Raw genomic sequence first — 27,373 nt, forward strand, 5'->3', positions numbered from 1 at the left:
CTAAAGATGTACAATGATGTGTCCTGTATGAGGCATCAGTGGCAAACTTGGCAATTTTATCGTAACAAGTTTCCATTTTATTTAGATAAGTTTTACGGAGGTTGGTTAGAATAGGGAGGCATATAGGAGGGTGGACAATAGGTGTGTGCGAGCAATGGTGGCTTTTGTATTTGTTGTTAGGAATTCTTTGTTTCTATATAGAACACCTAGTTTCTTGTGGAGTTTCTTAATGATTTGAGCTATGTGGAAATTGAACTTTAAGTTATTGTTGATTTCTACTCCTAGCAGTTTAGTGTGAGTTGTTGGGGTAATAGTTTTATTTCTGGATAGGACATTAAAAAGCAGGGCATTCTAGGGGGCATGCATTTGGTAGAAGATGAGCTTTCTCTTGTTGGGATTTAGAATGAGTTGGGAGTCAGTGAGCCATCTTTCCATGGATAGAAAGGAATCCTGTGTTATGGTTTGGAGATGTTGTAGGGAGGGGGCAGTAAATATTAGAGTGGAGTCATCTACATATTGTACCACTGAGAATTGAAGTATGAAGGTGTGGAGATGGTTGGTAAAGAGAGAGAATAGTAGGGGCCCAAAGATGGAGCCTTTATCTTCATTAATTTTACATTCTGAAAAAAACAGAACTATCACAGAATATTCTACTACACTGAGATGTCCTTTCTGGTTCCATCAGGTACAAAATAATATCATCTTCAAGTAAAGCCAACTTTTTTTGAACACCATACCTTGATTTTCTGAGTCCCTTACTGTCTTTGCCAGTGGTTTTAAATATAATGCAAATAACAAAAGGGAAAGAGGACACCCCTGCCTAGTTCCTCTGTTCACCGGATCATAGGAGGTTACTAGGCTAATGACCCTAGGACCCATACAAACCTAGTCAAGTTTTACCCTTATTTCCACAATCAGCACCTATCACCCCTGTCCAAGAGAGACACAGGTGGAATCCCCAGGGTGAATTTACGGTTACTCATCCAGTCATTCAGATTGCATTTAAAGAGACACAACTTATCAGAGAGGAACCCTCCCACTTTGATTTTTGCCTCCAATCCCTCATTTATCCCTCTAATTAACCTTAATATTGTATCAAGACTGTGCTCAAATTCCACTTAAATTTGCACTGGCTTTGTCCTTGTTCTAATCCAGACTAACACCCTCAACCTTACCCCCCCCCACCTAGACTCTTAGCCCAACTATACTACTGCCAGTACTAACCACAGTCAAAAATAGCTAGTTGTCTTTACATACTTTAACATCTTGTCTGACAACTTTGTTACTAATATTATAAATGACAAGAAACTATCTTAACTTGCAACATTTACTGTATATACTGTTGATAATCAATATCTTGTTATTGTATTAAAGCCAACAACCTCTAATGTTGTTTACTATTTCTGCAACTTTGTATCTCTACATGATGTGGAGCTTTTCTCCCCGGGCATCTGCTGAAAAAGGACCTGCGTCCAGTCAAAAATTCCCGGTAAACAAATGTAAATAAATAAAAAATAAATAAATCTGGAAATGCAAATGTTTCCATTGTTATACTCAAAATCAAAGCTTACTCTGTCGAATGCTTTCTCTGCATCAAGACCCACCAATAACAGTGATATTTTCTTACATCCTGCTTCCCTATGGATCATCATTATTCTATTATAGGTTCATAGGTTGGTACTGGGCTATCTGCCCGAAGGCATATATTAGCCCAGCCACGTTGTGCTGTATTCACCGCCCCTTTAGTAGTTTCCTAGACCCTTGTACTAGCAGCTAGTACCCTTGGCCCCTATCTAGTAGTGCTGTTGGTGTGATCCCCGGTGTGAACTTTCTGTTACCCATCCACTCATCAAGGTTCCTCTTGAAGAGTGATAGTGAGGGGCTCTGTCTTATGTAGATTGGGGCCCTGTTCCATAGTAAGGGAAGTCTCTGCAAAGGGAATCTATCCCTCCAGCATGTTCTATTCATTGTTGTGTTGAGGTTTATATCCCTAGAGCATGTAGCTCGAGTAGATTTGGTTTTGCTAAGATGGAGCATGTTCAACAATTCTGGGTTGGACATGGCTCTGTACGTTAGACAGAGATTGCCTCTGAGAAAGCGGTATGCAACAGAGAACAGTCTTAGCTTTTTCAATCGTGCTGCATAGGGCAACTGTTTGAGGCCGTTAATGTTGTTAAATGTTTGCCTCACCTCCACAAAACACATTGGTCCATATCTATCAATTTTTGAATTGTTTTTGCCATTCTTTTAGCCATGATAGACATAAACACTTAATAATCATGGTTTACAATTGAAATGGGCCTGGATCAGATGGGTCTTTGGCATCTTTAGGTATTACAGCCACCACAGCTTTTTCCAGGATGTTGGTGCCTTTGGTGAATGTTTCAAAATATTGATAACAAAACCTTCCAGATCTTTATAACTGTAGCTTAGTTATATATCACCATTTTTATCTCCTATCCTCCTATCTTTAGTTGTTGAGCCTCATCTGCCTTTAACCTTGGCATATTTGTCTTCATAAATATGTCCATTTGTGCTTTTTCTTGATTTTTCCCATTTCTCTGCTTTATACAAATTTTCATAAAATTTATGAAATATCTCTAACACCTCTGCAAGATGTCTGGTTATTGTCCTTGTTATAGGCTCCCTAAGTTTAGCAACAACCTTTTCTACTTTCTGTTACCTAAGTCACTGTGCCAAAACTTTTGGTGCTCTGGAGTTATTATCGAAAAACAGTTGCTTAACAGCAATCTTTCTAAACTCAGGCATATTATGTAGGTACTCCCTTATTTTATCTTTAGTACTCTGCAACTGCATCTCTCCTTGTTCTGTGAGATTCACCTTATTTGTAATATTTTAACCTTTGTCAGCCCCTCTAAATAATTCTTATTACTTCTTAAGTAGATCTTTTTTCTTTTATTTCTACCCAATTTTAAACTCCACTTTCATTTTATCCCACTCAATAGCTATAACTTCTGCAGTACTTTCTATCTTCCCTAATAACCTCCAGATAATTTCCACTACCCATTCCTTAAATTCCTCTTTTTTAGAACATCTAAAAGCTTTATGAACATTTGGTAGCCATGACAGTTGACCACAGATGTTGCCTTTCTGTAGCATAAAGCAGTAGTTTACAATCTGAATCCTACCTGGCCTTGAAAACCTGTTTGCTTTCTGGTATAGAATATGTGAAATAGCACAAATTATGCCTTACTTTCCAGGACCAGATGCCTCTCTACAAACAATCTTTTCCAAAGCTTCTTCAGTGTCCTTTAACTTTGCTTCAAGTTGACTGAGTTCATAATCACCTGTAAAAGAACAGAAATATATATCACATGTTGCTATAACATGGCCTTTTTCTGCAATGTTACATTCTGGGTGCACCATCTCAAATGGAGCTCAGTATTCCTTTGCAGACAAACTTACAAAAGATAATTCATTAACAGGAAGGCCTCAGGAGCTGTTAACCTCAGTGGTTTACGGAAGCTATTCTTTTTCTCATTTTGTGCAAAGAATAATAACTCAGGTGCACATACTGGTTCCCAGGGGGGTCTGAAGTGCCAGGACAACAAGAATTTGCGCCTGTAATGCAGGATGGCTGTGTGATGTTACTTTTAGTACAATGCACTGCATCCAGAATTATGTTGGGTACATGTGTCACTGGTGCCCCATCCAATTTCTTTAATGTTTGAATCTACTGGGTGGTCTCAGACACACACAAGGCTTCATATGTAGATACTAGAAAGCAGCAAGTAATATGCTATAGTTCAGGAGTCTCTTATCTCCAGTAATACTTCAACAGGATACAGGGAATCTAATGAGGCTTTACTAGTACATATATCTTGTTGAAGTGATTATGTTTTAGTTGTTACTACAGTCTTATGTGAGGTATTGTAAATATGTGGTTCTTGATATTTAGAAAAGCATGTATGTTGACCAATTAGAACATTCACTTTACACTTAAAAAAGAGTATCCTCCTCAGTCTGATCTTAGGCACCTGCTTGTCTTTCTAGGAAATAATCAGCATCACTGAACTGTAGGTGGGGGGTATTTTTCTTTGCCTTGCCCACCCATTCTCTCCCACGTGTGCTCACACTTTACCACTAATTCATAGATGTATATGTTTCCATTCCTCTGTGATGATACACTGACTTGGAGGCACTTCTTAAGTATAGCATTTATCTTTAGAACCTTCAGGCTTCTGTAGTGGCCACTGTGATTGCAATTTATCAACCTCCTATCCCTCTACCTGGAAAAGAAAATCTTCTACAACCATTTATTATTTATTTTTTTTATTTTATTTGTCCTTTGTTAACTGGGTTAGTCCACTGGGCTGGGGCCCATTTTCAGTGGAGGCCCAAGGAGAAAAGCTCCACAAATACAAGATAAAAATGATGATGCCAAACAATAATATACATATATCATAACAAAACCAAGTTACATTGCAGGTTTAAAAACATAAAAAAGGGCAAGTTAAAAAGACATGCAAGTAACAATATTAATGCCTTGTAGATAATCATTAAAAGTATCGACCAAGTTCCACAAACACATGATAAAAAAGATGATGCCAAAAATAATACACATATTTCATAACCATACCAAGTTACATTGCAAGTTTAGGAACATTAAAAAGGGCACGATAAAGAGACATGTGCGTAACAACATTAATGCCTTGTAGAAATCATTAAAAGTATGCATTTTGTGCATATACAACAACATAATGATAGAGGTAGAGTTGGTGGAAAAAAATAGAAGAATAGTAAGTGGAGTGTGGAGAAGAATGAAAAATAATTGAAGAGACAGAAAACAGCAAAGAATGGCAGTTGTGTCAGTTATAGTGGGTGGAGTGGAAGGAGAGATGGTAAAGACAGAGTGGAGAGAAGGACATGAGAAGGAAAGAACAAAATAGAGGAATAGTAAGTGGAGTGGAGTGAAGAGTGAAGAATAATTGAAGAGACAGAAAATAGCAGAGTGGCAGTTGTGTCAGTTATACTGGGTAGAGTGGAGAGAAGGAAATGACGAAGAAATAGTTGGCGTGGCCAGGGATATAAGAAGTAAAATAGGGGGGGCGAGTTTAGTTTTTAAGAGTGCTCAGTGGTATAGCTATGGATTCACAGGATTGTAAGTATATATAATGTATGAAGGGAATAGTTCTGGTATTTTAGTGGCAGATTAGGTGGGGTGGTGGCAGTTGCAGTAGGGAGAGTTGGCTAGGTATTTCTTTCAGTACTTTTTTGAACAGGAGCGAAGATTGGATATGTCATATTTTAGATGGAAGTTTGTTCCAGGTTTGAGATATGGAACATTTATAAAGTAACCTGCCAATAGTTTTGTTGGACTTGTAGGTGTTCAATAGTGCTTGGTCAGTGCTATGGAGAGATCTTGCAGGTTTGTACAGGGATAAGAGGGTGGACAGGGAGGGACAGTTTTCAGGTTTGTAGAAAAGAGAATGTGCAATTTGTAGCTGTGAAAGTTGAAGTAGTTGTGGGAATTCAAGCCACTGAAATCTTTAAGTGTGAGGCAGTGATGGGATTTGTAGGGGAGATTACAGGCAAATCTGACTATCTGGTTGTAAGTTTGTTCTAGTTTGGTTAGGAAATTTGCTTGGATGTGTGTGTGAATATAGGGGAAGCGTAGAGTAGGCAAGGGATAATATAGGCTTGTGCAAGTGAGGTCCTAGCAGTGTTAGTTAAGAATTTTTTGTGTCTATACAGCAAACCTAGTTTTTGATTGGTCTTTTTGATGAACTGTAGGATGTGATGCTCAAATTTCAGTTTGTCGTCAATAGTGATTCCTAGAAGTTTTGTATTGGAAATACAACTTAAAAAAACAAAAAAATAAAATGATAAAATACCACCAAGACCACCAATCCAAGAAGTAAGCGAATTTAATGAAACACTTAGTGCCTCGGCTTACACAGCCTTCCAAGAGTAAAAACACTACAAAATAATGTTTGCTTATATACAGCATATTGCACAAAACAATCAATTAATCATGCAATTCAAATCACATACTTCCAATTACATTCTATGTTGAGTCCCTGAGGCTCCAAAGTACCATACTTTAAAATCAGCAGGGTTTCTTTTTTTGAGTTTATTTTTTAAAGACACACATTCACCTATGACAACTTGCAATTTTTCCAAGACACAACCCCTAAGAGAATCAGGGTTAGAGTTGTGTGCTATCAAAAAATGACTCCCAAGGGGACTCTCTAATTTTTTATTTTTTATGCCCCTGATATGTTCCTGCAACTGGACCCTAAAACTCCTATAAGTTTCCCCTATGTAAAACTTCTTACATCCACATCTCAGCACATACACTAACCCCTCTGTGTTACAAATGTATTCATGCCTAGCTGTAAACTTGATGCCATTAATATAGGGAAAAGAGCTTACTACATATTGACAGATGGAACAGCCATTAAGTTTTGTATTGGAGTCTGCATAGATATTGGTGTTGTCAAGAGAAGAGAGACTGAAAGATGTTTTAAGATGGGATAAAGACTTTGGGAGGAAAAGAAGGAGTTTTGTTTTCTTTGGGTTAAGGATTAGTTGGTTGTCAGTTAGCCAGTGTTTGATGCTATTAAAGGAAATCTGTGTGAGAGTGTGTAGGTCAGTGGGGTTGTCAGAGAGGGTGATAAGGGTAGAATCATCAGTGCATTGGATTAGTGAAGATGAGGTACAGAGCAAAGACTGTTAGTGAAAATATTAAAGAGAAGGGAGAAAAGGATGGATCCTTGGGCGGCACCAGTTTGGATAGGTAAGAAGGGTGAGTAGGAAGTCTGCCATTTAACAGACTGACATCAGTTGTTGAGATAGCTGGAGAACCAGAGGATAGTGGAGGTGGAAAGGTTAAGTTCATATAGTTTAGAGAGGAGTTTATGGTGGGAGATGGTGTTGAAAGCTTTAGAGAGGTGAGAACACACATGACATGAGTTTATTGTTGTCCCTTGCTTCTGCTAACATCTAGGTAAAAGATAGAAGGGCTGTGGATGGGCTGTGGTGAGGTCTAAATCTGTGCTGAGAGGGAGTAAGGAGGTTTTCATAAAGTAAATAGGACATAAGTTGCCTATGAATGCATTTCTCGAGAATTTTTGAGAGAGGGGAAAGGATGGCTATTGGTCGATAATTGGTAGGTTCGGTGGAGTTACCTCCCTTGTGAAGTGGAATATTATAAAAGGATTTCCAGATCTCATGGACTGAGGATTCTTTGATAGAATGGTTAATAAGAATTGAGATGGGATATGCTATAGAGTCGGCAGCAAGTTTAAGAAATTGTGGGGGTAGGTTGTCAAAAGAGGGTGAGCAAGGTTTCAGTTTTAGCAGAAGGTATTTAATATAGGCAGTGGCGACAGGATTCAGGGAGAAGGCTGACTGTGGCTGGGTGGTTGAGGGGGGTTAAATGTAGTTTTTGACTGTAGTCTGGGGAGGTTAGTTTTCTGATAGATTCTATAAAGTAGTTATTTAGAAGAGTGGCAGTTTCAAGATAGGTTTTGTCAGAGAATGGGTTGGGGGTAGAGGGTTTACCAGGGTATAATATACTGTTCATAGTGTGCCAGAATTTTTTTGGATTAGAAAACTGGGTGGATTGGGCTTCTTGATAGAATTTTGTTTTGTCCTGAATAATACGTTTTTTAGTGATGTTTCTGAGTTCTTTATATTTAAGGAGGAGAGAAGGAGATTTTGACTTAAACCACTGTTTCCAGGTATTGTCTCTAAGTTTCATGGTGGAAAGGGTATCTTTGGAGAACCAGGGGGAGGGATTTGGTTTGATCATAATTTTCTTAATGGGAGGTAGGGCATTTGGTATGTTTAGGAAAATGTTGTTAAATTCAAGAACGGCATCATTTAGAGGAAGGTTATACAGGTAAGACCAGTTGATCATGGAGAGCTGGTAGTTAAAAGTTTCTGCACAGAATTTGGACAGGTTATGGCACTGTTTATAGGATGGGTTTTAGGGGTCTGGAAAGGTAGACTTAGTATCAAGACAGGGAGGTGGTCACTTATTGAGTCTGTACCTTCAGCTAGCTTTGTAGTACCTAGGCCACTACCTGTCCCCAATGTATCCCTTGTTCCCACATCACTAGGCCAGTTTTGACAGCTTCAGAATATAACTTCTTTACATTAAATGGCTCCTCACACTTGTACAGCAGAGATAACATCAGATGGTCTTGGAGGGATGGGAAAACAAAAATATAGTGGAAATATCACATTGTCATGTAACATACTGTATGAGGGGTGACACAAAGACTACTGATATAGAAGGATGGAGTGGCAAAGCATAAACACAGGTGCCACAGAAAATTAAGTGAGTGGTGCTGGATGGTTTTTATATGCTGGCCACACAGCATTGGATTAAGTGTACCTTGGGCCCTGGGCTGCTTTTAAACCATGCTCCCCACACACACATTTTAAGATCATGCATAAATGCATGTATTCTTTGGGATTCACCTTCTTGATTGTTTTCAATGCATACTTACTTATCATAGTGTTTTAAATTATGTTTTTTGTTGAATAAAAAAGCATTGTTAGAGTTTGGGCCAGATTCAATAACACCTACACTCAGTGTAAACGATCTGTATTTGAAAACATGTATACCACATTTTTTTGCTTTCTAGTCACTCAGAAAGATTACACTAAGTGTACATGTAGTCTATACCTTGTAATCTTTATGAATCCCCCTTAATATTTAAGTCTAAAAGAAAATCAGTAGGAAAACTAAAATTAGGAAGAAGAAGGTGTGAGTTATACTTGTGTTTTCTGTTTGCTCAGAACTGTGTACAACTAGTGTACACTTGGTAGGGGCATTAATGAATCCAGGGCATGTTTTACATTTATAGTTCTGAACATTTTTTCTAGCAAGAAGTGAAACAATTAAGTAACCACAAATGACAAGATTACCCGTTTCAGGACATTTCAATCATAAAAGATCACTCATACTGTTGCCATTATAACATACTTTCCATACTCATCATATTTGGCTACATTTTTTGTCCGTGTACTCATCATATGTCCTATTGTGATAAAAATGTCCATAGTAAAGTATTCATATTTGCTTTACACAAATATATACTAATCTTGAAAACACAGACTAATGACTGTTTAACTTTATCAGCTCAGCATGGTCAGCCATCTTTTTCCATAGACATCCCCCAAAACCAGCAATTATAGCCACATTTTTGACTGTACCCTTTTCAGATGACTATGTCAAAATTTAACAACAATAATTAGCAAAGTAACATAATGGCCTATGTTGCATTAAAAATTGGTGCTGATGATGTTGTCATAACACTTCCAGAACTAGATCAACTAGCCATGGGATTAGCTGCCAAAAAACAGAACCACCAACTATTAACTAAATACAGAAATCCTTTACAATTTGATATCATACAGGAGACTGTTCAACATGCCGCGGTGGTACGCGGTAGCATTGTTACCTCACAGCAAGAGGTTCTCCCATTCGATTCTCGGTGTGGCTTGGGAGTGCCTTCTGTGTGGAGTCTGCATGTCCTCCCCGCGGTTGGGTAGTGTTCGAAAGACATGCATGTGTAAATGGGCGTGCCTTCGTTAAAGGTTGGGCGTTGAGCTGGCACCTCGGCATTTCGTAAAAATCTACTGCCAATCACTAGCGGACCGGAGTTCTGCTGTGGCGACCCCTTACCGGGAAAAAGTTGAAAAGACAAACAACAACAACAGGAGACTGTTCAACACCAATATTCCACAATGACTGCATATTAAATACTGAAACTCATGCAGTACTGAACATCTCTTCAAATAATGCATACTATACTGACCTGACAAATACCAACCACTTCACAGTTGCTACAGGCTATAAAGAATGTAATGCAAAACATGCTACTAAAATGCAATATATTTACATTGTTTTAGACAATCTATGTCTATCAAAGAATTAATTCATTCTTTAGTGGAACAAATAAAGCAAAACAATTAAAGACAATATGGCTGTTCCAGCAGCTTTTGTTTAACAATCCACAAATCAAACAGAAATCAGAAATATTACTTCATATGACATACGTTTGGGGGGCTTACATACTTGCAGGACACCTACATCTAATTTTTGATTTATCTAACTCTTTCCTGTCATCAAGAACAGTTATTCCCTGAGGCTTCCAAGATCTCTGCACATTGAGTAACAGCTTAATTGTAGCTCTCACAGTGTGAAAACATAAACTTAGCATAGGAAGCCAGTGAACCTAGATTTATGGGTACATTTCACTAACTGGTTAGTAAGTGCACTGCCTGGATGCCAGGAAAAAAGAAATACAGAGGACCCGAAGGAAAATCAGCTACAAAATGTAACAAAAAAAAAAATGATGACTGGGAAAAGTACTGTAGCTGTTCAGTAAAAAACAGTGCAAGCTCCCGAAATGACTTCCAGTAACCTAGAGGAAAGCATAAGGAAACTGCACACAGACCTGATTAAAATAAATAAAACATTGGTGGATTATACCAACTCAGACAATGAAAGGCTGGAAAAACTGGAAGAAGCTTTAAACAGATATTCAGATAAGGTAATAAATCTGCAAAACTCAGAGGTCAAAAGGAAGAAAAGACTGGCAGAATATGAGACTGCACAAGAAGAGATGTTTAAAAAAATAATAGAATTAGAGAACAGAGCATGTAGGGAAAACCTGAGATTTTCTGCTGTACCAGAGAAGATGGAAGGAACAGACTGTAGTAATTTTATGAAAGCACAAGTAAGCAACTGGACTGGTATTTCACAACAGGAATTGTTAATTGAAAGGGCACATCATGTGTATGCTCCAAACCTGGCTATGAGAAAACAACCTAGACCTTTACTAGTACAGATGCAGTCTTACCAGCAGAAGGAATTGATTCTGATAAAACTGTGGCAGAAGGAGAAAATGCTAAAAGTTGACATCTGAGTGTTTGTAGGGAATGACTACTCATTGTACACCAGGCAGAGGAGGAGTAAATTTATTCCATTATTGAGAAAATGTCGATAAGCAGGCATGAGATTCAAACTGCTATACCCAGCTATCTTCAAAATATTTTTCCCTAGAGGAACAAATCATTTTTTATGAAGTACATGCTAAGGAAGAAATACAAAAGTTTGTCCAACAAAGTGAGGTGTTAAACATAAGGAGATTCTGCTTTTGTTCTTCTGGTAATAAAGACCAAAGAGAGACTGTCCTAGTGAAACATTTTCCAGTGTTTCAATGGAAAATGCTTGAGAGGGGGGAAAAACACAAGAGTTGACTAGAAGAATTGAGAGTGCATTGAAAATGAAGCAGAGACAATGTTTGAGAGAAGGAGATGAACAGAAATAAAAAAAGAAAATCTAAAATCTTGGACTTTCTTGAACTTTGTTAAACTTATAGGGGACTCTAAAGCATATGCCCTACTTCATGTCGTTAATGTTTGGAGAATAAAATCAGTAACTTGGAAACTGACAAATATGGGATTACAAAGCAATAATTATATTTGTGAAACATGACAGAACACAAAAATCTGGAACTATTGGACTTTTTTGGACTTTGTTAAACATGTAGGGGACTCTAAAGCATTTACCCTACTTCAACTCATTAATGTTTGGAAAAATATTCATAAGAGGGGAGGAGGGTGAAAGTTATCTGTAAGTAAAACATTTTTTTATTAACAGTACTATTTAAATGGTGCATGATTTTATTTGTATGTTAGAAAATATTTTTCATTATTTTTAAGTGTAATTGGGATACTAATGCAAATAGGTGCTTCTGTTTTTTTTAGTTTTTATTTCCTTCTCCTTTTGTCTCTCTTTCTCCTTCTTCAGTTTTAAGAGTGTAAGTCCTGCAGTGTAAAAAATCTGATTAAAAGAGCATGACAAATGAAAATCAGTGTGCTTTTTCTCATTATTGCATAGGGGAATGACTGGGTTAAGGCCATTAGCTTAATCTAGTAACAAGTTTTATGAAAAAGCAAGTAAATGAAAAAAGAATATTGAATACTATAAGGAATTTTTCTAATAAACAGTTTTGTGTCTGGTTCTCATTTCTCTAACACACAATCTGATAATGAGAAATGACTTGGAGAAAATGTTTTCTGAAAGCATTTGTGTGTTTTCTCAGTTCAGAGAGCTATAAAAATAAGACAAAACCAAACAGTACATGATAGAACTACAGGCTATACCATGCATCTTAGCATGGATAACCTTTCTTTTAGGTTAGCTGTAGTCTGTTTGTGTGGCTGTTAGTTTGGAACACTTGTTCCTATTAGGAGGGTAAAACTTCAATATTTGTAGATGTACATAGTTTTGTGGATTATTAAGTCAATTGGTTTTATGATGGTATTATGTGTGTGTGTGTGTGTGTGTGTGTGTGTGTGTGTGTGTGTGTGTGTGTGTGTGTGTGTGTGTGTGTGTGTGTGTGTGTGTGTGTATTTTTGTTTCAGGGTTTTCAATAAAACAAAAATGTCTGTAAGATGTGACATAGGCTCAAATGAAGATGACAAGAAACATCTATATAAAAGATTAGTGTGCCAAACAGTACATGTATGTAACACAAAAGTTGAAACTAGACAGTTAACACAAAAGTTGTTATACATAAAAGGTGGGAATAATAATATCCCAAGAATATGATACTTTCTGTAATGTCTTTAAACTTGAATGGTCTGACAGAAAAACACAAAAAACAAGGAGTAGTGAACTGCAGTAAAATGTGGAGTGCAAATAGTTATGTTATAGGAGACACACTTGGAAAGAACTGAACATGTAAATTTGATAAAGAAAGGTTTTCAGGATGGCTATTGAGCAGACTACCTTGGGCAAAGGAAGAGGGGAGTACTTATATTAATTGTAAGAGGAGCACCAATAGTAATAGAAGAGGATAAAAAGACAATAATGGTAGACTTATATTACTAAGGGGCTACTGGCTAGGGTGGAGGATTACACCAGCATGTATTTATATTCCACTGAAAACTGCTAAAATGGAGTTTAAGAAAATTGTGGGAGAAATAATCAGCTTTCAGCAAGGAATATTACTTATAGGTGGGGACTGGAATTTGATTTGCAATAGTAAAGATGTGAAGGGGGGGCAGAAGGAAAACTATAACAAAGGAGGATAGCTTTTTAAAGAAATTTATCAAAATATTTGGCACTGAAGATGTGAATTCAGTATTAGGAGTTTGGAGTGAATTTACATATTATTCCACAAGATACAAACACTGGGCTAGGCTAGACATAATTTACATTTCACAGTAACATGTGATTTTTATTTATTTATTTATTTGACATTTGTTAACCGGGCTAGTCCAAGTGAGATAAAAAAAGCCCATTTTCGGTGGAGACCCGAGGAGAAAAGCTCCAGTATAGTGACATAATTATTTACAGACAGTACAAATTACATAATTATTTACAGAACATGAAAATACTAAAAATACTAAACAATATCATGATGGTAAAAATATACATATAAAAATACATGAAACAGATGAAGATACAAAAGAAGCCAAAGGAAATTGCAATGGTATATGAAGGCAGAAAAATATTATAAGCTAACAATAGTAGGGTTTAATCCTTGTTTTTATTATGAAAGGTAGGAGAGAGATGAAGGAGAAGGTATGAGAACAGGAGGATTGTAAAGAGAGGTTTAGTACGGTAAGGAAATCCAACACAAGAAACAACTCCAAATAAATGAAAAACGACCACTGGAACCACAACACAAATTGAACACACTCCACAATAGCAGACATCCTCAGACCAAATGGTAAGGAGACTGTGTTAGGTGAGGCAAGTATAAACAATAAATATGAGGATTATTGTAGTCTGATATGTGGAATAGGGAGAAAAAGACAAGAGGATGGCAGTAAAATACAGCATAGGAGTAGGTGAGATGTAAGAAGGTAGAGTTGGTTGAGTAGAAAGTGTTAGTAAATTAAATAGGGGCATGACAGTGGTAGGTAGTTAGTAAGTAAGTAGGGTCATAACATTGACAGGACCGGGAGTCAAGCAGAAATTATTTTAGTTCTTTTTTGAAGTGTGTGAGATGTGGGATGGTTCTAATGTGTGAGGGGAGTTTGTTCTAGGCCTGGGCTAGAGCGTGTTTGTAGAGACGTTTTCCTATGTTTTTGTTGGGTTTATAGATGGCCAGGAATTGTTGACTGGATGTAGAGAGAGAACGAATGGCAGCGTAATATGTAGTGAGGGAGGACAGACAGGGACAGGCTGTAGGTTTGTTCACAATGGTGTGAAGCATTCTAAATTGAGTTAGTTGGAGTTTTTGGGGAAATTCTAGCCATTGGAGCTTGTTGAGAGAAAGGCAGTGGTGCGGGTTATATGGTAAGTTGGTAGCAAAATGAGCTATTTTGTTATATGTTTGTTCTCATTTATTTAAAAGTGTGGGCTGGATATTAGTAAGGATTGGGGCTGCACAGAGAAGGGAGGGGAGAAGGAGTGCTTGAACCAGTGAGAGTTTCGTGTCAGGGGTAAGGAAATTTTCTACTTCTGTATAATGGTCCTAGTTTTTGGAATTTTTTTTTAATACAATGTTGGACGTGCAGGTTAAATTTCATTTCATCATCAATAATGGTACCTAAAAATTTAGTATGGGAGTCAGCTATAATGATAGCCAAGTCAAGGGATGTAATGACAAAGGTAGATTTATGATGTGTGAGGGGTTGGGGAAAAATAATAAAAGTTTAGCTTTTTTTGGATTTAAGATGAACTGATTGTAAGAGAGCCTGGATAGAGAAAGGTGCCAGAAACAATCAGGTAAGTTGCTGTAAGTGAAGAGATGAGTGGTGGAGAAGCATCTAAGAGAAAAGGAAAAAAAGTTGGAGATAACAGGCAATGGAATGAAATCAGGTCAAGATCTAATTAAGGGCAAGAGGGCATTTAAATGAAGGGCTTGATATACAGCCAATAACAATTTCAGATCATGTGCCAGTATTAACTTAAATAAAAATGCAGGGTAATGAAATAAAAATGAGACACTGGTGCTTTCCCATCTATTTGTTGAAAAGAGAGGAATTAAGGAGTGCCTAGTGGAAATTATTCAGGATCTATTAGAAAAGATAGAAAATTATTTTGAAAATGCAGCTAGGGAGTGGGATAAAATTAAAGTGGAGTTTTAAAATAGGGTGGAAATAAAAGAAAGGGACATGGTTAAGAAGTAGCACAAATTATTTAAAGGGATCTGACAATTGTTAAATTATTGCAAAATCAGTGAATCTCAGAACAAGAAGAGGGGCAACTGCAGAATGCTAAACAGAAAATAAGGGATAACCTTGATAATATGGATGAGTTTAGAAAGATTCCTGTTAAGCATCTGATTTTTGATAATAACTCTACAGCACAAAAACATTTAGCACAACAACTCAGACAACAGAAAGTAGAAAGGGCTGCCACCAAGCTTGGGGAGACTATAACAAGGAAGCTAACAAGAGATCCTGTAGAGGTATTAGACATATTTCAGAAATTCTATGAAACTCTATAAAGCAGAGAAACATGGAAATCAAGAAAACATGCAAATGGAAATGAAATATGCCAAGGTTAGAGGTAGAGGAAATCAGATAAAAATGGTGATATGTAACCAATCTACATGAAAGTCCCCAGGAATAGATGGTATTCTTGTGGAAGTCTAGAAGATAGAAGGTTAAAAACTGATAAAGATCTGGAAGGTTTTGTTAAACAGTATTGTAAGAGGAGGAGAAGTGCCAACATCTTGAAAGAGAGTGGTGGTAGCTGTAATACCTAAAGAGGATAAAGATCCATCAGATCCTGCTTCATACAGTTCCATTTCAATACTAAACCATGATTATAAAGTTTTTATGTCTATAATGGCTAAAAGAATGTCAAAAGTGATGCCAAAATTGATAGATATGGATCAATGTGGTTTTGTGGAGGGGAGGCAAACATTTGACAACATTAACAGAACACTGATGATCCAGAGGGAAGCAGAAAACAAGAAGATACCATTTTTGTTGTTGGGTCTTGATAAAGAGAAAGCATTTCACAGAGTAAGCTGGGACTTTATGAGCAGAGTAATGGAAGCATTTGCATTCCATGATAATATTTTAAGGTTGATTAGTAGGACATATGAAGGATCGGAGATGAACATTAAAGTGGGCAACTTGGGTGGGGTCCTGCCTGATGATCTCTGCTTGAGCAAAGGAACCAGGCAGGGGTGTCATCTCTCCCCTTTGTTATTTGCATTACATTTAGAACCACTGGCAAAGAAATTAAGGGACTTAGAAATTCAAGGATATAATTGGTATGGTAGTCAAGAAAAGCTGGCTCTATTTGCAGATGACATTATTTTATACCTAACAAAACCAGAAAGGGGCATTACAGTGCTGTGTAACATACTGAGACAGTTTCACATCTTTTTGAGATACAAAATTAATGAAGCTAAAACAAAGGCAATAGCTGTAAACTATGTACCCACATATGAATTGGTTCAGCAATATCTATACTGAAAGGGACATGATAAAATGAAGCATTTAGGAGCATGGATTAACAATGATTCCAGTGTGGCAGCTAAGGATATGTGAGAAGAGGCTAAACAAAAGATAATACAAAATCTTAGAAAATGGAAGCTCTGCTATATGGATATTGATTGTAAGATACAAGCAGTTAACATGTTTCTAGTCCCTTTAATCTTATACATACGTCATGCATATTTTTATCAACCAGAGGAGAAGCTGTGGATAGCAATTAAAAAAGAGCTGAAGGATTTTATCTGGGAGGGGAAGATGGCAAGAGTCAAGTGAGATAACCTTATCCTTCCAATAGAACAGGGCAAATTGGGATTACCAGATTTGAAGAAGCATTTCAGAGTAATACAGTTAAGGCTCCTATACATAGCACAAGCAGAAAACTATAATTCAAAGTGAAAATAGATGATGATAAAACAGGAGGGAAGCTCAAAAAACAAGGACAGACTGGGATTTTGCATGCAGACTTTTAAGGAGAATAACAGTAATCATGCAGAATATTATATACATAAAGTAGCAGAAAATATACTATGAACTAAGCCAACACGGGAATGGAGAAAAGAGATTCTGCCGATAGGGATGACTGCAATTAGGGATACAGACAATAGGCAAGAGGGGGCTGAAATTTACTAGACAAAACTGGCAAAGGAACCAAGGTGCCGGCAGCAAATAACTAGAGAGGGAAAGGTAATAGAATGGGAAGAAGCCAAGAATTTATTTGGACTGCAGGTTACAGAATGCCCTCCCTATCAAGGATTGACATCAGAGTATAGGCAAAGACAAAGAAATATGGGGGTCCTAAATGAAAGACCAGCACTAGTACAGGTTTTAGTAGAATCTGGAAGAGAAGTTGCTGTTAAGAAAGGAATAAAGAGTACAGCATATAATGACCCCAAACTAAGGAGAATGTTAAACATCTACATAAGAAAAGACAAACAAAAGCGTCTCAAAACCTCAGTCTTGCTAAAGAAGCCAAAGATAACCAAAGATAACCATAAATCCTTCTTATGTTATCCCATAAAAAATAAGAAATAACACTTAACCTTGCTTCAAGCTTATTCACAATGGTGCCAAATTGTCAGATCCAGTGGATATTGCTAACATACTTGCTAATTTATTGCCAAATTCACCCCGAGACAACTATTCTAAACCCACCTATCCCTGATGGAATCATGCCACCATTCATCACAAGATAGGATGTACTCTAATGGTACTCTCCATGGGGCCTGACAACATAGCAGACTGTCTATTTAACAGCACTAAGAAAGCATACTTAGTCCTACTCCTTAAATGTTTCTGTTTGAGTTTTTTCCCACAAGAATGGTGCACAGCTGTTTTAATGCCAGTCCACAAGGGTAACCCAGTCTCAGACCCTAGGAATTACAGACCCATCAGCCTACCAAGTCTTATATGCAATGCCATGGAACATATCAGTATAGATTCAACCCCCCACCCCCACAGTAGTGTAGCTTTGTCAAGGGTAGAGCTTGTCTAAAGAATCTTGTAAACTTCTTTGAGGGAGTTACTTAGGTTGACTGTGGACAAGATGTCGACATTGTGTATCTTGACCTCATCAAGGCATTCAATACCATTACCACATGCAAATCTATCAGATTGAATAAATTCCAAATTGTTCTGTATGCAGTAAGATGGATAGCCAGCTGGCTTAGAGATAGGACTTACATTGTAAGAGTGTGGGGGGGGGGGGGCATCCTCTAATAACACGAATGTGATCAGTGGAGTAACACGTGGATCACTAGTTCCACTTCTGATCGCCAATTATCAAATAAGGATCTATGGTTAACTAAGTTTGTGGATAATTGTGAGCTGGGAATTGTTGTCAAGTCCCCTTCTGACATACATGCACTCCAGCAGGAGCTTATACTTGTCAATAACTGCTGTATTAAAAATGAACACAAGCTTAATGCCAAAAAGTGCCACACTAGTATTTGGTAAGCTTACAGCATACATAACACACCAGTTTTAAGTAAAAATGCTGTAAGAGTCCTGGTTATATGGGTGGACAGCTCTCTAATATTTGGCCAGCATGTTGCAACAGTGTTTAGGAAATCCTGTTACCTTGCACAGATAATAGCTAAAGGCGTATCTTCCAGATCTAAAGAAGTTCTCACCACCTGGTACTACACACTGATTAAACCCATCATTGAGTACTACACCCACTTTGGGGTGTACCTTACTAACCATACCAAGCAGCTGAAGAACCCAGAGGTTTATAACTAAAAAGGTAAGGGGCTTAAAAGACATTAGCTACCAGGAAAGACTGGAGGTTTTGTCCCTGTACTCAGTTTCATTTAGGATACTTGGGAAAAACTTCTGTCTTGCTTTATGAGGGATCCAGTAGTCCAAGAACTCTTATACCTCCATAGATCAAAGAGTCCAGCTAACATTAAGGCCATACATCTGAATGTATTCTAACAAATAACTAAGATTAGGAAGGATAGATTTGTCAAACAGCACCTACCCCTTCTTTGGAACAAACTTCTTCTCCAAATTATGCAGTGTGATACACTGTATGCCTTTAAAAAAAGAGCTGGAGAACTGGATAGGTATTCACAAATTTACCTCTGATATGACTGGCCTACTCCTTCTTGATAAGAGAGGCAAGACCTAAGGGTGGTGATTGGCAAGGCAGAAATGGCTTTGCAGCTTCATTGCCTTGTAACACCTAATGATTGTATGATTCTATGATCCTATGAAGTGTGCATATTACTAATATACAGTTCAATTATTTAAGTCTATATGTCCTAGTCTTACACTGTTTCCTCATAATCAGGTTGTTCCTTTGATGCATGATATTGCAATTACTTGCTAAAACATAAAGAAGGAACAAAAAAAAACAGGATGAAAACTACTGACCTATTTGTATGACTTTAGTTTTAGGTAATAATCATGGAGTTACTGCTTGAAGGACACCATTTTAGCTTATGTAGGCGACAGGGGATAATGGACCTCTGGACCTAACATAGTATGGCTTTACATCAGGAATGTACTGCCAGACAAATCTAATAGAAACAAACACATTTTTTCTAACCTTATAATTATGACAAAACTAAATGCTGTGGAATTTATAAAGGGGGACATAAAATAAGAGTTGGCACTTAACTGTTAAAAAAAATGAGACATCATTCCTCACAGGATCGTGTGAATCATTGAAAACATCCTATATAGATAAATGCAACACTGAATCACCAAAATCTACAGTCGTTAATGATTTCACAAATTGGTTGTGATTACAGAGAAATCTGAGTGAGCCCCTGTAAAAAGAGTAAAAGTCATTTGCACTGAAAACTAAAATAAAGCTTTCCAAATAATTTAAATAAGTAAGTTCTAAGCTATAAACATTAATAGGTTATGCTGGAAAGCATGTCATTCCTTTTGATAATAGATGCAATATCTGCAGGAATCTAAAAATGAGACAGATTTAAAATACTTGAAACAGATTACATTTTTTCTCTGTTCACCTTTGTATGTTCTGCTTCATTGTCTCAAAGGTGAATGAAATGGCATTGTTCCACCTGCTCTACAGCTTACTACTTCAGCAATGACAATAGTGAAGCAGCTACACCATTAGTTTTAACAGAATCCTCCATGGATCCATATTAATTTTATGAAACTTTAGCTTGTTGAACTACAAAAGATCAACAGCTAAAGATCGAAATGTCCAAACCGCGAACGATCAGCTAAGCAAATTTTTTTCCCCATGGAAAGAATTTACTTGGCTGTTACACAAAACAAAAACCTTTCAACCTGTGCCACCCCCCCCACCCCCCTAACTAAATATAGTAACTCTGAGATCACTCCACATCGGGGAAAGGGCAAATTCCCTTTAACGGCCAAGCAAATTCTTTCCCTGAGAAAAAAATTCACTTAGCTGGCCATTCATGGTTTGGCTCTTTCAATCTTTAGCTATCGATCTTTTGTAGTTAGACAAGCTAAAGTTTCGTCAAAGTAATAGGGACCCGCCTCCATATCTTTGCTGGAAGAAACCAAAGAAAATGTAGAAACATCAAAATCACCCACCAGATTAGCCACTCTAGTGGCATTGAGGATTAAGCTATGACTACAGCCCAGCTGGCCTGAATTTGATTAGTGGCTCAAGCAACTGCTGGAGCAGCTGAGAGTGATGGAAGGTGTGCTCATCCCAGGGAGGGTGGGCAGGTGCATAGGCACGTCCCATGACAAACGGTGGAGGCTGGGGACAGTGCAAGGAAGGGTGTAGTATACAAGAGAGAATAGGGTGGGAACATGGCTGAGCTTCTGTGGAGGTAGTGTAAGATGTCATACATTCTCATTGCATGCCCACATCTCATGACATCTCCACACACCTTAAGGGAAGGAGGGCATGCCAGGGTAGGCCTTTAAGAGACAACCCACCAGCAGAAGTTAGACAGCACTGTGCCGCCAAGACTTCCTTAAGTTCTGCATCAGTCCTAGTTGTGATTTGGGATATAGTTTGAGGGTGAAACTGAAGTGACCAATAGACCTGGTAATGGGTGTGGGGCACTGGGAAAGCTGTCCATATGAAGCAGGGGAGAATGCTATGTTAGAAAAAAGCCTTTCCCCAGATTATGCTAAACAGGAGTTTACCTCTTCTGTTTTGGTCATTTTGTAGTTTTGCTACCCTTCCATGGATAATACAAACTGGCAGGCTAGTCACACATATTGTAGTCTATGCTACTTCTTATAAGAAATCTTTTTCTAAAGTATTCATACATAAATAAATATTGGAAAGATGACCACAGAGTTCCAAAGCCAAAAAATATTGTTTAAAGAAATATTGCCACTCTTAATTATTCTCTTGTTTCAGCCCATAATGATATTAATCATGATAATGATAGCCATTTTAATGGGACAACCTTGTGACTTCTGTTCTCACTTTTGTTTCATGTCATTTTCTTATACAGAGAATTGAAAGGATGTAGATTTATCTTCAACCTTCATACACCCAACATGCATAGTCTGAAGAAGTATGCATTATATTTATTACAATTATTTGTATAAGCCAGAGTCACTACACTTTTGTTTATTGTCTTAGCAGATTAACCATTTACATGAAAAATTGAACAGCAAGTTAACTTATTCAAAAAGCTGTTTCATATTATGAACATGGGGAAAAAAGTGCTGACAGCACTTACTAATTTTCTTCTTTGTATTGTCATTTCTTGCATTCAGCTTGTCTGGTTTGCATGTTTTGCCTTTTGTTGAAAGCTGCAAAATAGAATAAATAATGGCAGTAAATAAAATCAGTAACATTTCATCCAGAAGGATACTGCACTTTCTTTCTTAATCTGCTTTTACTCCAAAACCCCAGGGAAAACATAAACCATGTAATAAATTAATACAGCTGTAATGAACTAGGATCCCACCAGAAATGATTATCTGCCAAATGTTTATTGTGTTCTGATGTGGGCTATGAGTCCTTGCACACCACAAATGGATTAAACCGGTAATGACAATATACAAATGCATGAATGAATGTTGTTATGAAGAATACAAGGATCAGTAGTAATGTATTTGTTAAAGAGCAGTTTATGTTATGGGTGGGAGGTTGGCATAATGGTTAGGGTGTTTACTTTACATACACAATGTGCAGGGTTTGATTCTCACATGGAGTAATTGGCTAGACTTAAAATGGCCCCGATGGTAGTTAGCCTAGTACTAATTTATGAACCTACAAACCTATAGAATACATATAATATTGTTCTGCAACTCATACACAGGAACACAGGTGCCTGCACCTATTTCTGGCACCATGAAGGATGTTTCACAGTATCTGGGCAACTACATAACCCATTAACAAAAATAACATACCAGAGAATATCTCTTTTATTGTGTAGCTTTAATTATAGATCAGAAGCCAAAGTACAACTGGCTAAAAGGCAAGGAACAGAAAGAGTAATGAAAGAAGGGTGTTGCATGCAATGAATATACTGTAAACAGCAGATATCGGCAGGGTAGAACACCAGACACTGCTCTGCTTAGGGCTTTTACATCTATCACCAGGAATCTTCTGGTTATGGTGTAAGCCATTTCAAGGTTGGTATGAATGTGTAGGAAATTATACCATGTGAGAATCTAAGGTTAACAAGGACTGGCCTAGGCTTAGGTTATTGTCAGACAGGTGGCAGTTATGGTTCAGTTCTAAAAATAAAGGGCAGTACAGATAGAAGCTGGATTAGTTTCTTTCAGGTTTTGGGAAGGCTGGAGGAGGAAAAGGACTAGGAATAGTCACCACATCAATTAGTCCATCATTGCACTCATTTTAGCAAGCCTGTGACATATGCAAGCAGGGCATTTATGTGTAAAGCCTACTTGGATATGTTTTTATGTTGGGAAAAGCTTTTTATGAATCAAAAAGAAACAAGCCTGTGAAATTCATTTTGACAAAAGGTATTGAATTACTTTAATTTCTACAAACCATCAAGTGAGTGCCTTTCCTGGCATTTGTGTTTTGCTTCTGAATTAAGTTTCCTTTTGAGCTGTGTAAGTTCTTGCTATAGACTATGATGAACATAAGAATGTTATTCTGTTATACTGTGCAATGATGATGATATCACTTGAAGTGTTTTATTACATGCGTCTTTCAGAGCTTTACAAGCATCAGTCTGCTGAAGACTTCAAAAAATCATAGCAAAGCGATCATGGACATGGAGAACAGAAGAACAAGGCCAAATGTCAGCCCTAGATATGTACAGCCTAGAAGACAGAACAGTTACAAATACTAAGGTATGTGATATGAGCCCACAAACTCTTACAATAAAGATGTGACATATGGGGACTGGACAGGGAGGATGGAGTTCAAATGGCAGATTGAGAAGGCCAGATCTAGGGCTAATATAAGGGAGTTATTGTATGGGATGATTGGTAGTTCTTCAGAGCTCCCTCCACAAAGGTGAAGTATAATTCTGCAGAGAGACCATAGACTGAGGAACAGGGAAGCAAAAGAGCCACCTTCTGCACGTATACACATGTATGAATCTGTAAATCCATGAACCATAATATAGTTAAATACTTCCGCAAGAATCATACTAATTTTGGTATGGATTTTATGGAAAGAAGTAGTGTATTTCTCATGTCCCAGTGACTTGCATGCCTTCAGATAACTGGTGGCCTTTTGCACCTCATCTTTCCTAACTGGCCAACCTAATACATTTCTGAAATCATTACTTAGTGTAATATGTTGGTTACTCATCCACTTATCCAATTAATATCATGTTCTTCAATCATGGCACAGGATACTGTAGATATTTTTACATGTTTGCGCAAACCGATCAGCAATGTCCTCTATTGAAACAAATATTTTACCTCCTTTGTTAACATATTAAATATGTCTAAAAAACACAAAGAAAAATTTACCAAAGCTAGACTTTCCACTGTGTGATACCTTAAACCTCTTGAATTAGAGGTGACATGGGATATATGCAATATCGCGCTTCACAGCAATAGGTTCTCCGGTTCGATCCTTGGATGGGGTGCCTTCTGTGCAGAGTCTGCATATCCTCCCTGTGGTCATGTGGGTTTCCTCTGGGTGCTCCGGTTTCCTCCCACATCCCAAAGACATGCTGTAGGTGGATTGGACACTCTAAATTGGCCTTAGGTGTTAGTGTATGCGTGTGTGCTTTCTGTGGAAGGTTGGGCGCCGGGCTGGTAACTCAACACTGTAAAACTCCACTGCCAATCATGAGCAGACAGGTGATCCGCTGTGGCGAAACCTAACCGGGAAAAGCCAAAAGAAGAAGAATAAGAAGGAGACCTGTTAAGGATATTAGGTGTTTCAGCTAAAATGCAATTCTGAATGTCCATGACTTTTTCTTTTAAGTCTATTTATAAACAATTTCAGGCCAATAAAGCCAAACTCCACTAACTGTGGACATGCATGTCTCTGCCTTCTTATGGCATCATCAACATAGCATAAGTGGAATGTTTGGCTAACATTTGGAAACACAGGGTTGTTGTACCCAATTGATATCCATGAACATTAGGGTGTCTGCAAAATATCCCAATTAACAAACTAAAACAACGAGTAAAAAGTTCACACAGAAAAACCAATTGGTTAAAAAACACAAAAAGAAAAATCTAGCAAAGCTAGACTTTCCACTGTGTGATACTCTAAACCTCTTGAATTAGAAGCGACATGGGACATATGCAGGTTTAAGGTACTATACAGTGGAAAGTCTAGCTTTGCTTGATTTTTCTTTTTGTGTTTATTTAACTGATTGTTTTTCTGTGTGAGATTAAATATGTCTGTTAAGTTTTGATAACTTAACACTATTAGAGATGACACATGATGATTTTTAACCCAATTAAGCATAATTCATATTTTGGCTTCAAAGTAAGAATAAAGAGTTATGGGTAATGACACATTTTAACTTGATTTGCCATCAAAGTTCTGCCCTATTTCTTCCTTAATTTGTAATCAAGCACTTCAGTTTTGATTTCTAATTGAGTATTATTTCTTTTTCTACTAATATTTATTTGAACATGATACACGATACTTAAAATATCTTGTACCTAATACTAGAGAACTTTCTCGACTCATGGCTTTGCTGCTCATCACAGAACTCAGTCCCTAGATGTATAGTGGCCAGCATTAATTGTCTAAACTTGGATCTAAGTAGTCCGTCTAAGTTTTGCTGAACAGAGTGTTCCATGGTTGTTTGTTAGTCTGGCTCTTAATACAAATGTTAACCTTTTTTGGAGTGTCAGTTCACATTTTGATGGAGCAGTTTAGTGAGAGGTGTGGTTTGATTTGTTCATTTTAAAGTTTACTTGTGTTCAAAACAGTTTAATTTTAGTTAGTTTAGTTACTTAGAATGGGGTTTATATATAATTGTGCACACACACACATACACACACACACACATGTATATATATATATATATATATATATATATATATATATATATTTTATATAACACACACACACACACACACACACACACATATATATGATTATATAATGAATGGTCAAACTGTTTCATGACTGACAGAAAAACATCGATCAAAACACATTGGTCATTCATTATAGCAAAAACACACCAGAACGACACACTGTACATAGAAAAAGGAAGAAAAAAATTTTCCAATACACCACTCATAACCCTACCACAAATTCAGCTCAAATTTGTTTGAATAGTAATAGTGTTATGGAAAGGGCTATTTATAAGGTAAGATGCACATCAGGGTTAAGGACATGGGAAGGTTAACGTTAGCACCTATTACTAAGGTGGGTTGGGGGGGTGAAGTATTAGTAATATGTGCTAACCCTAACCCTGATGTGCAGTTTACCTTAAAAAAGCCCTTTCCATAATACTATCACTACACAAGACAACTTGGACACTTACCACACACACAATTACACTACATCTAACCCCTAGCACTCTATCACATTACCTAACTCTTACCCTAACCCTAAAACACACACACTCACACTAAACCTATCCAGTTACCTTTACTACCCTACCCCTAAAACACACAATCTCAAACAAGCTCCTTGCCTCACCGCTTATCTTTGTTGACCAACTGGAATGCTCAGTTATCATTCTAACCAGCAGTCTTTTGCTTACTTCTTATGGCTATTCACTTGTATCATACAATTGTGTGGCAACCAAGTCAGCTATAACTGCACAGTGCAGCAGTCTTGCTCCACCATGCAAATAATACTTATACTTGTTTGCCCTTTTGGGTTTTGGGCATTATCTTTTTAGTATTTCTGTTGTGTGGGGTTTTGTTGTTTGGCATTTCATAGCAGAATCATATATATTGTGTGAAATACAGAAAAGTACATCTTTTAAATTGGGCGTTCGAAAGACATGTGTTGAATGGGCGTGCCTTCGTTGAAGGTTGGGCTTCGGGCTGGCAACTCAACACCATAAAAAAAAACAACTGCCAATTATTAGCGGACCAGAGTTCCGCTGTGGCGACCCCCAACCGGGAAAAGCCGAAAGACAAACATCTTTTAAATTCATGTGAATGAAAAATACAAACTATGTTTTATGTACTTATTTATTTTTTACTATAAGTATAGAATTTTGGATTTTGTAAGTAGTTTTAGGTGAGGTAAGATGATTTTTGGTGTGTATGTGGATTCATGTCAAGTCACCAAAGGAAATTTCGGTGAATGGAAACAAACTGAAAATCATTCGCTGAAACTACATTTGGTTAACATGACATTGTTTTATTTTTTTTTGCAGTGGGGCAAGTCTCCTGCAGTCCCCATGTGGGAGGGCTCTCCCCACACCCCCTGGAGTTGTATATATATCAACTCTGAAGTTGCAAACTCCATGGTTGGCGAAAACAGTTTTGATAAACAGCACTCACTCTTTTCGCGTTCGCCGAAACTACTTATGTCCGCATGACGTCCCATGCATGTCTATGTTTTGGATGTGTAGGGTAAGAACTTTTACTCTGTTTTCTTTCTTTTTTGTGTGTGTACATGAGTGTCTTAAATATCACAGGTTTAGGTTAACTTTATTAGCTTTGATAGTGCACTAAGAATGTATATAAACATGTAATGATTCACCAAGAGAACACAAATCTTTGATAATGCTTCAAAAGTGTAAACGAGTAAAATATCTACACAGTATATTAGATATGTGCTTTATCAAACCCTTTGGCTGAATATCTGTTGAACCTTAACTACCCTGGTCCACTTATTTACCCATGCAAAACTATTGTCATGTTTGCCTAAGCCCAACTAGATTTGCATTTTCAAGAGAAGCTGAGGGTGAGGCCACACAATTTAGTGAGATGGAATGCTGTGCATCAGAGGATACTCAGAAATACACAATAATCCTGAAGAATATCAAGATATGTTTCTAATGAGAATGCAGACAGTCTTCATCCATGAAGATATTGGCAAACTATTATTTGCCTATCCCTCTCCATAGTAAAGTAAGCA

At 37.4% G+C, this 27,373-nt stretch overlaps 1 protein-coding gene across 1 annotated transcript in view; it reads right to left on the reverse strand.

The window, feature by feature from the left end:
* RIC3 (RIC3 acetylcholine receptor chaperone) overlaps window positions 1–27,373 on the reverse strand; it is a 193,704-nt gene that overhangs the window by 60,407 nt on the left and 105,924 nt on the right. The window contains exons 4-5 of the mRNA XM_044067384.1: window positions 21,609–21,681; window positions 3,215–3,308 (exon numbers count right to left, since the gene is read on the reverse strand). Coding sequence (XP_043923319.1) covers window positions 3,215–3,308; window positions 21,609–21,681 — 167 coding nt within the window. The remainder of the gene's footprint in view (window positions 1–3,214; window positions 3,309–21,608; window positions 21,682–27,373) is intronic.

This window comes from Protopterus annectens, chromosome 3.part1, assembly GCF_019279795.1.
Source record: "Protopterus annectens isolate FY-2018-M chromosome 3.part1, PAN1.0, whole genome shotgun sequence".
Taxonomy (NCBI): Eukaryota; Metazoa; Chordata; order Ceratodontiformes; family Protopteridae; genus Protopterus; species Protopterus annectens.